This window comes from Leptonychotes weddellii, chromosome 2 (assembly GCF_054177405.1).
Source record: "Leptonychotes weddellii isolate Sample4059 chromosome 2, ASM5417740v2, whole genome shotgun sequence".
Taxonomy (NCBI): Eukaryota; Metazoa; Chordata; class Mammalia; order Carnivora; family Phocidae; genus Leptonychotes; species Leptonychotes weddellii.
The window spans coordinates 50,804,334-50,815,660 of record NC_138370.1 but is presented as its reverse complement, the minus strand read 5'-3'; the positions used below and the strand labels follow the sequence as shown (position 1 = coordinate 50,815,660).

At 39.3% G+C, this 11,327-nt stretch overlaps 1 protein-coding gene across 1 annotated transcript in view; it reads left to right on the top strand.

Annotated features, from left to right (window-relative positions):
• Positions 1–11,327, top strand: part of ANXA10 (annexin A10) — a 105,400-nt gene that overhangs the window by 46,623 nt on the left and 47,450 nt on the right. The window contains exon 3 of the mRNA XM_081812920.1: positions 5,405–5,499. Within this exon, the coding sequence (XP_081669046.1) occupies positions 5,405–5,499 (95 nt within the window). The remainder of the gene's footprint in view (positions 1–5,404; positions 5,500–11,327) is intronic.

The window sequence follows — 11,327 nt, the reverse complement described above, 5'->3', positions numbered from 1 at the left end:
CCATCAAAAAGGAGAATTACAGACCAATATCCCTGATGAACATGGATGCAAAAATTCTCACAAAACTACTAGCCAATAGGATCCAAGAGTACATTAAAAGGATTATTCACCATGACCAAGTGGGATTTATCCCTGGGCTGCAAGGTTGGTTCAACATCCACAAATCAATCAATGTGATACAATATATTAATAAAAGAATAAGAACCATATGATGCTCTCAATAGATGCAGAAAAAGCACTTGACAAAGTACAGCATCCCTTCTTGATCAAAACTCTTCAGAGTATAGGGATAGAGGGGACATACCTCATTATCATAAAAGCCATCTATGAAAAACCTACAGCGAATATCATTCTCAATGGGAAAAAACTGAGAGCTTTCCCCCTAAGGTCAGGAACACATCAGGGATGTCCACTATCACCACTGCTATTCAACATAGTATTAGAAATCCTAGCCACAGCAATCAGACAACAAAAAGAAATAAAAGGCATCTGAATCAGCAAAGAAGAAGTCAAACTCACTCTTTGCAGACGATATGACACTTTATGTGGAAAACCCAAAAGACTCCACCCCAAAACTGCTAGAACTCATACAGGAATTCAGTAAAGTGGCAGGATATAAAAATAATGCACAGAAATCAGTGGCATTTCTATACACCAACAACGAAACAGAAGAAAGAGAAATTAAGGAGTTGATCCCATTTACAATTGCACCCAAAACCATAAGATACCTAGGAATAAATCTAACCAAAAAGGCAAAGGATCTGTACTCAGAAAACTATAAAATACTCATGAAAGAAATTGAGGAAGACCCAAAGAAATGGAAAAGCTTTTCATGCTCATGGATTGGAAGAACAAATACTGTGAGGATGTCTATGCTACCTAGAGAAATCTACACATTTAATGCAATCCCTATCCAAATACCATCCACTTTTTTTCAAAGAAATGGAACAAATAATACTAAAATTTGTATGGAACCAGAAAAGACCCCAAATAGCCACAGGAATGTTGAAAAAGAAAAGCAAAGCTGGTGGCGTCACAATCCCAGACTTCAAGCTCTATTACAAAGCTGTCATCATCAAGACAGTATGGTACTGGCACAAAAACAGACACATAGATCAATGGAACAGAATAGAGAGCCCAGAAATAGACCCTCAACTCTATGGTCAACTAATCTTTGACAAAGCCAGAAAGAATGTCCACTGAAAAAAAGAGTCTCTTCAACAAATGGTGTTGGGAAAATTAGACAGCCACATGCAGAAGAATGAAAATGGACCATTTCCTGACACCACACACAAAAATAGACTCAAAATGGTTGAAAGACCTCAATGTGAGACAGGAGTCCATCAAAATCCTAGAGGAGAACAGTCAGCAACCTCTTTGACCTCAGCCGCAGCAACTTCTTCCTAGAAATATTGCTAAAGGCAAGGGAAGCAAGGGCAAAAACGAACTATTGGGACTTCATTCAGATAAAAAGCTTTTGCACAGCAAAAGAAACAGTCAACAAAACCAAAAGGCAATCGACAGAATGGGAGAAGATATTTGCAAATGACATATCAGATAAAGGGCTAGTATCCAAAATCTATAAGGAACTTATCAAACTCAACACCCAAAGAACAAAGAATCCAATCAAGAAATGGGCAGAAGACATGAACAGACATTTTTCCAAAGAAGACATCCAAATGGCCAACAGACACATGAAAAAGTGCTCAACATCGCTTGGCATCAGGGCAATCCAAATCAAAACCTCCATGAGATACCACCTCACACCAGTCAGAATGGCTAGAATTAACAAGTCAGGAACGGCAGATCTTGGCGGGGATGCGGAGAAAGGGGAACCCTCCTACACTGTTGGTGGGAATGCAAGTTGGTACAGCCACCCTGGAAAACAGTATGGAGGTTCCTCAAAAAGTTGAAAATGGAGCTCCCCTATGACCCAGCAATTGCACTACTGGGTATTTACCCCGAAGATACAAATGTAGTGACCCAAAAGGGTACGTGCACCCCAATGTTTATAGCGGCAATGTTCACAATAGCCAAACTATGGAAAGAGCCAAGGTGTCCAGCAACAGATGAATAGATAAAGAAGATGTGGTATATAAACACAATGGAATATTATGCAGCCATCAAAAAAAAAACCACAAAATCTTGCCATTTGGAACGACATAGATGGAACTAGAGGGTATTATGCTAAGCGAAATAAATCAATCAGAGAAAAACATGTATCATATGATCTCACTGATATGAGGAATTCTTAATCTCAGGAAACAAACTGAGGGTTGCTGGAGTGGTGCGGGGTGGGAGGAATGGGGTGACTGGGTGATAGACATTGGGCAGGGTATGGGCTATGGTGAGCTCTGTGAATTGTGTAAGACTGTTGAATCATAGATCTGTACCTCTGAAACAAATAATACGTTATATGTTTAAAAAAAAAAGATAGTAGGAAGGGAAAAATGAAGGGGGGTTTCGGAGGGGGAGACAAACCATGAGAGACTACAGACTCTGAGAAACAAACTGAGGGTTCTAGAGGGGAGGGGGGTGGGGGGATGGCACATAAAGAGGGCACATATTGAATGGAGCACTGGGTGTTATATGCAAACAATGAATCATGGAACACTACATCAAAAACTAATGATGTAATGTATGGTGATTAACATAACATAATAAAATAAAATTTTTTTTAAAAAGTGATACAGCATAAAAACTATTAAACTTTCAGGTGAACAAGTTCTGTAGATCAGTAGGCTATAGAAGAATACCTCCTTAAGATATTCTTTAAAATCACCTCCTAAATTTTATACAGGAAAGCATATGAGAAAAAAAGGATTTCAATGCTGATGAGACAGGCTTATTTTTTTAAGGACATTGGCAAACAAACATATATGTTGTAAATGGCATTTCTGTTGACAAAAATATTGTGATCAGAGGTTGTAGAAATCTGTATTTCCCCTCAGAGCAATAGTTCAGCATCTATTAATTCAGTGTTCATAACAACTTTGTAGAAAACTACCACAAATAACAAGAATCACTGTGTATCATAGAAGCCTATAAAATTGCCATGGTTTGTTATGCCAGGCTTTTAGTTAAACCAGAAAATAAAAGAATTACCTAGAAATTCTTGTCAGAATGCAATAGAATAAGAAAAACTTAAAATGACTGTAAAGGAGAAATCAAACATTTTATTATGCGCAGAGTATATTGTTTGTATCTCAAAATCTAAGCTAATCAATGAAAAAGTTATTAAAAATAATGAGAGTTCAGTAATTTTTTTGAATACAAGGTAATTTTATGTTTATAAAATTCAATGTCACTTATTTAATTAAGCAATTATGTGTTAGGAAACAAAATAAAAATAAAGTAACTTTAATGTCAATATAAATGCAAATATGAGTATTTTTTAACAAAATAAAGTCTCTTGCCATTTATAAAAACTCCACAAACCTTTACTAAATCTTTTAGAAAAGAAAAACTGAAATAATTCAGCAGATATAGTGACAAAAAGACAACTTTTCAAAATGGATTCCTAAATTTACAGTTATTTTAATTAAAAACTTTTAATAAAGTTTGGAGATTCATATAAAATTAATCTGAAATATCCTGGTAGAATAAATGAGCAAGAATTGCTATGAACACTTTGAAAAATGGAGATTCAGTCAGAGAGGTAGGTTGTAGATAATCTCAACAGAACAACACAAAAAAACAGAAGACTATAATAATATAAATATGAAGACAGTAAAAATAGCAATGGATATAACTGAAAAAATCTTCTCTTTATTATTAAAAATTTGTCCCCTTTGGAATTCCCATCATGCAGTTAACAGACTCCTACAGAACTCCTTAGTGTCCTTTGAGTCCAGGGCATTAACAAGCCAGCCCCAGGGCGATATGTTGCTCTATGCCTCTCACAAACCAGAAATTTCAGTGTTTGGAGCTGATTCTATGCCTCCCTCCTTCCATTTTACACATCCTATCATTTCTCTCACCTGCATAAAACACCCTGCTCTTGCTTTTGTTTCACAGGGCATAATTAATCTATGTAAATCCTAGTCACTAACCCTCATTCACTAGATATTTCAGCACCTGACAGCTTTCCTAAGAACCAAGGGCATCCAGGATGACTTTAATTTCCAAAAAGATGATCTGCTTAACATCCTAGCCTTTCAATTCCTTTTTCTTCTCTTCTCCATTAAATACCTACTTTTGTCAAAGAAAATTTGTAACACAGAATTAAACAGGCAAGGAAGACTTTATTCAAGACTATTGCAACAGAAATCAAGACTTTAGCAACAGAGGAAAGAACTCAATTCCTCTGAAACAAAGGGCAAGAGAGTTTTTAAGCACACAGGGGGAGGTGAGAGACTAGTTGAAAAGTACTGGAAACACTGGGAGTTGGGGGTGTTTGTCAATGCAATTAGGTCATCTGTTTTTGCTAATCAGTTCTTAAGAAAGTTAGGTTCCTATCTACCCACAGAGACTAGGAGATAGGGATTCTATCTTTCTTGATGATTATATTTCAAAGAGATGGCTCCCAATATTTTGGGAAAGACATTTCTGGACTGTAAAACTGGCAAGTGATTGGCAGATTTATATCTCAAAGGAGTAAAGAAGAATTTATAATACAAGTTTTCCAAAGTAAGTGCTCTCAGAAAAGGGGGATCAAGGCACACAGTCACAAAGAAACCTATCTAAATTTTAGTCAAGCTGAGGGAAATGTTCAGGCCTTTTTGGTCACTCTACTATGACTATAGTTAGAGCTAAATTTGTCTAAACTAGTTGTGCATTCAGGTGTTACAGCAGTGCAGTGAGTTGGCATATAAGGAAACAAAGGCCTCATACAGCCCAGAAACAACCTCAGTTACAGGAGAAAGAGGCCATATTCCATGCCAACCATAAGAGGTTCACACAGTCCCTCAGAAGGTTACACAGCCCTCGCTCGTACTTTCATACTTTCCTTGTCCATTACTCTTCCTTCTTCTGGAGGTTTTGAACTGTAGCTGTTATTTTTGTCTTAATGTATGTTCATTATAAATTCTATCTCCTTAACTGTAAAATGAGAAAGATGTTGTACCCATTTAAATACTAATCAGCTTGAAGGTCAAGGAAGCCTTTTTTGGTGGGTAGGAAAGGTGGCTGAAGAAAGACCATATTTTTATTCTTCTGTATTTTTTCATTGGATCTTTTTAAAGGAAAATCTGTAGGCATACAGGCACCAAAATGAGAGATAGGAAGAACCTAGCCTTCATCAAGTGTTGCTCTGTGATTTCCAATTTTAGTTAAAATTGCAAACTGCTTTAAAGTCCCATCAGGTACTTTATGCCTGCACCATAGTTTTTGATCCTTAGATAATGGCTTCTTCCAAACTACAGAATAGCAACTTTACTAATCTTCCAATATTATTCTTTTCCAGGCTGTGACAAAGACATGCTGATCAACATTCTAACTCAACGTTGTAATGCGCAAAGGCTGATGATTGCGGAGGCATACCAGAGTGTGTATGGCCGGGTAGGATCTCTTCATCTTGACCTGTTCCTAGGGCAAACTCCTGGGAAATCACAACCCTTTCAGAAAACAGATACTGTTATTCTTTTCAGTCTCACAGATTACAAAGATCTCAGACTCTACTGTATGTCAGAAACAGTTCCTATGCCTCTACCATGTTTCAAGGAATGTAAGAAAGATGTATCTATGTGTGAGGTATGTTCACACTTACAGTGACTCCATCAGTCCTCTCTCAAAAATCATTCAGCTCCATAAAATGAAAGTTCTGATAGTCTTACACTGCTAGTTGGTCCAATTAGGCTAAAATGTTGCGCTGGAAACACCCCTGTGTCAAGCTTTAGGGAAGGCATAGAAAGGGCTAATGATCACTGGGTCAAAAAAATAAGATCTTTCCTGCAATTCTCCACAGGTCTTCACCTAACTCTCAACCAAAGTGAATTCTGACTAGCTTTTCTTCTCACAGCATGCAGTTGTAGAGACCATTAAAAAAGAATGGCAGTTAAAAATAGTTTAAGGCAATAAAACTATCCACAGTGCTTTAAAGTAATCACATTCTAATTTCAAAGCAAGTACCATTAAAGATTCCTTTCTTTTGTTATGCATTTAAACCACAGATTCAGAACAAAAACTCTTCAGGTCAAAGGGCTTGAAATGCAATTACTTTGTCAACTGAGCATTACTGATGAAACACTATCATAAAACTTTCTCTATAGAGTTAGCTCTTATAAATTCACTCCATCTCTAAACCTCAGTCTTTGAACAGCTATAATACATGAAATAAAGGATAGCTCTCTGTTGTAAAATAAATTAATAATCGAAGAAGCTACCACTACTAGTTATATTAGTTGAATTTAGCCATAAAAGGAAACCAGTTATGCTTTTTTTTTCAGATAAAACTGCTATCGTAGCTTATATTCCTATGATACCAGTGCTAGTTTTCTTTTGAAAGAGAACATAAAAACTATAAAAGTTCTAGCATCACTAATCTAATATTGTTTTAATAGGCATATGTCATAAGAATGGTCATTTTTCAGTGTTTTTTTAACCCAAAGGTTTGCATACATCTTTGCATTTTATACATCAAGTTAATTTAGGTTGAAGGCATTACTTTACTATATTCTACAAAATTACACTAAAACAGATTAAAACATTAAGAAATGAGATACTCAAGGAATGTAAAATACATTGAACAATTTATACTCTCAAAGGTCTCAAAGTTTGTTAAACTCTACCTTCTGTTGAACAATCTGTATTGCATGGAAATCTTGGCTAACAACACAATCTCACCAGTGGAAGACAACGAGTCATGCTGGCCCCTTTCCTCCAAAATATCCTTGTCATACAGTCAGTTATCAAGCCTTGAAAATTATTTTTCCTCTCACATTTCTCTCTTCTTCTCTCACTTACGCAGTCTTGATTCATTTGGTACCCAGACTAATGTGAAACTTATAACTGGTACCTGCTACCTTCGTGCCTTCCCACTCTGGTCTAGCCTCCACACTGAAGCCAGAATGATTCCAAATCTAGATTTCTGCCTCCCTCATTCCGTCCCTGAATGTTTATCTTATTTCTGCCTCACAAATATCCACAGGTCCATGGAATAAACCAATACCTACCCAGGGCATACAAAGCCTTGCTTACCTTGTTTCTGTTCTCCATTTTATTCCCTCTCCCCCTTCACACACCACCGACTGCAGCCAAACTGAACTAGTCGTACTTCTACAAATTAACTGTGCCTGCTCCCTTACCTGTAATCAGGGTGTTTTATCTATTTCAATGGCCTGACTCCCCCCCTCCACAAGCTGCACATCTGCCCATCGTCCCAGACACCGCACACTTCCTCACACCACTAACCCTAAACAGAGTGGAATGGACTCGTGCTGCTACTGCATTCTTTACAAAATTTCCCCCCGCCCCCGCCCCTAATGACACATTAGTGAGCTTGCTTGTATGTGTTTCCCTTTCCCCAAGTCTAAATCCTCAAAAGTTGGAATGCATTTCATCCAGAAAGTTTAGCACAAGTGTCTATTTAGCATGCCAAGATTGCTTAATTATGTTTATTGAAAGAGTGTGAAGGCATAGTTTTGGCTGCTCTTATAAACCTTTTCTGCCTGTCACACTCACCCTCTGCCCTGGGCTAGGTGCTTCCTGCTGGGGTCCCAGAATTCCCTGGACATACTGCTACATGGCCTTGACACACTGGGTTGTGTTGGTTTAATCTTTTCTCTTGATGACTAGACTGTAATCCCCTAGAAAATCAGGGACCAGGTTACTCGCTACTATCCCTCCAGAGCTCAGCCCAGGCTCTAACATAGAAGATGAATTTCATTTACAGAATAAGGGAATCTAAGAAATTATATTTTGCTTATTTACATTTTTGTTTTAAAAAAAGGAGGGGATATCCCTGTGTTATCCACTTTATACTTTTGTTATCTTCTGCTATCTTTCCCTTGCTGTGGTGAGAGTTTATAGATTTCCTGTATGTTAGTCTTTGATATTTTTATTTTTTATTAATATGGATAATTAAGATTTGACAGAATTATTTTTTTTAGCTGCTGAGCAAAGTGCAAGTCTAAGCATGCTTCATAAATACTTATTACTTGATATTTTACATTAGTGAAGAGCCGCTGAATTTCATCAACCACTTTTCCTCACCCAAAGCACACTAATCCCTACTCTCAAATGAAAAGCCTTTTGGAATGCCTCTGACAGACATATTTATCAACATAATTTTTTTAAAAGATTTTATTTATTTATTTGATGGAGAGAGACATAGTGAGAGCAGAAACACAAGCAGGGGGAGTGGGAGAGGGAGAAGCAGGCTCCCTGCTCAGGACCCTGGGATCATGACCTGAGCCGACGTCAAACGCTTAACGACTGAGCCACCCAGGCGCCCTTTTTTATTTACTTATTTATCAACATAATTAATGAGGTCACTCCTATCTTCCACACCAAAGTAAGTACTAGGCTATAGCCAGGCAGTGAAACCAAGGGAACAATAAAACACCTCTGGGGCTAGGCAGAGAAACTATACATATCTGATAAGTTTAGCAATTAGACAGGGATTCCTGAATGGGGTTCAAATTCAACCTTGCAGTAATTTATTCTCTCAATGTTCATCTGAAACAGGGATAATCAGCTCTGAAATATCCTGGCATCTGGAATTCATTAAAATTGTGGTGTTGGTTATATAATTTAGTGCAGAGGCTAAGTTGCCCTGAGTCACACAAAGTTAGAACTTAAACCAAGGTTATCTGGCTCTAAATCGTGTCTTTCAAAGTTTCTCAATACGCCTGCTGTTTTCAACTGAATAAATACCAGATTTAACAAGAGCAGATATCTATACCATTAACTCCCTCATATTCTTCAAGGCTTTGCTCAATGTCCACTACTCAAAAGGGCCTAATCTGATTGCCCTTTTTAAAACTGGCACCTACCCCAAAGCCTATGCCAGCACCCCAGATCCCTTCCACCTGTTGTTTTGGGTTTTCTTCTATAACACTCACTGCCTTCTAATATTCTACATAATTTATTTACATATAATTATTATTTATTGTTTGCCACCTCTCCCTAATATAAGCCCCACAAGGAGAGGAATCTTTGTTTGGTTCACTAATGTGTCCAAAGCACTTATGACAGTGGCAGGCACATAGCTGGCATTGCAGACTCAACTGCAGCCCCTCAAAATTTAAATGCTGAAGCCCTAATCTCCCAAAGTAACTGTGTTTAAAGATAGGGCATTTTGGGCGCCTGGGTGGCTCAGTTGGTTAAGCGACGGCCTTCGGCTCAGGTCATGATCCTGGAGTCCCGGGATCGAGTCCCGCATCGGGCTCCCTGCTCGGCAGTTAAATATCAAATCATCTTGAACACCCAAGAAATTTATCTGAGGACTGAGAGATCAAAACTGCACAACTAGAGATAGAAAATCAGCCACATCGTGGAAGACAGGAGCTGTGGAGAGTTGATTTGGGGAGGAAAGAATCACAGGTGCTATGAAGGGGAAGGAACCCTGATCACAGAGAAGCGAGAGAGAGAGAGAGAGAGAAAGAGAGAGAGAAAGCGCACACACGGGATTGCACAAGAAAAATTCTTCCCCAAAACCACTGACCGGAAAAAGGAGAGGGACTATCTACCACAAGATTTTATAAAGAGTGGAGCACAAAGTCTGAAGTTTTGGTGGTCCACACCACCGCCAGGGTCATGCCTGATGGGCTTGGCAATGCTCCGGTGGGAGAGGAAGGTGGAAATCTGGGAGTGGGCAGCACAGTCAGAGGATACCCTGGGCCACACAGGGAGAAACATTTCCCCTGCTTGGAGTGCATTTGGGAATGGTAGCACAGCCTCTCTAGGGACAAAAATACTGGTGGTGCCAACATGCTGCCCTGTTCCCTAGCATAGGAACAAAAAGACCGGCTGGGGACAGCAAACCTTGGTGCCGGCTTTTTGGCTGCACTTTACCATAAACTTAGAATGGTTGAGGGGCGCCTGGGTGGCTCAGTTGGTTAAGCATCTGCCTTTGGCTCAGGTCATGATCCCAGGGTCCCGGGATCGAGCCCCACTTCAGGCTCACTGCTCACTGGGGAGTCTGTTTCTCCCTCTGCCCCTCCCACTCCCACTGGTGTTCTCTCTCTCTCTCTCAAATAAATAAATAAAATATTAAAAAAAAAACTTTGAACAGTTGCATGGTCACACAACCAATTTCTGGGACAAACCAGCACCAGCTACAGTGCAGCGAGACCCTCCCCTATAGGAACAGCATGGATCCTTACCCCACAGATCTCTAAAATTTGGAGTTGTGAAACTCACTCTGTGCCTAAGATAAAACACAGAAGTATTGTGCCACTTGGCAAGTGGACAGCTCCGATGCAGGCAGGGATCTGACAGAAGCCAGGGACACAAGAGAGGTGCTTGTTTGTTCTTCTTTGAGGGCTTCCTGAAGAGTAGCAGATGCGAACTCCCTGCTCTGTGGACAAGAGAGAAAGAGACAGGCAACTTCATTTCCCACTATCTCCCCAGCACTGACTGACTTCAGTGAGCAAAACAGCATCACCCAATGGAGGCTGGAGCCACTTACATCAGCCCCGCCCTCCCGTGCCCTTCAGGTGTATCTCCATAGGGCAAGTCTACCTGAGAATCAGCACAACAGGCCCCAACCCCAAAAGAGTAGCAGAAACCCCTTGTAAGCACCAAGTCTACTGATCATAGAGTGCTGCAAAACTTCAGCTTTAGGGGAAACAGGATCTAGCTTCCTTTTTTTTTTTTTTTTTTGATAATTATAAGGATACTACCTGGGCTTGAAAAAAGCAAAAGAGACCCTAGATAATCCCTTATTGAAAAGATAAGAGAACTAAAAACTAGTCAGGCCAAAATAAAAAATGTTATAACCGAGGGGGCGCCTGAGTGGCTCAGTCGTTAAGCGTCTGCCTTCGGCTCAGGTCATGATCCCAGGGTCCTGGGATCGAGCCCCATGTCGGGCTCCCTGCTCTATGGGAAGCCTGCTTCTCCCTCTCCCACTCCCTCTGCTTGTGTTCCTTCTTTTGCTGTGTCTCTCTCTGTCAAATAAATAAATAAAATCTTCAAAAAAAAATGTTATAACCGAGATGCAAAACTGAATGGATGTAATTATAAGGATGGACGAATCAGAGGAATGAATCAGTGATGAAGATAAAATTATGAAAAATAATGAAGCTGAAAAAAGGAGGAAAGAAAGGTAGTGGGTCACAAATCTAGACTTAGGGAACTCAGTGACTCTTTAAAGCACATTAACATTTATATTATAGGAGTCCCAGAAGAAGAAGAGAAAGAAAAAGGAGCATAAGGTTTATTTAAGC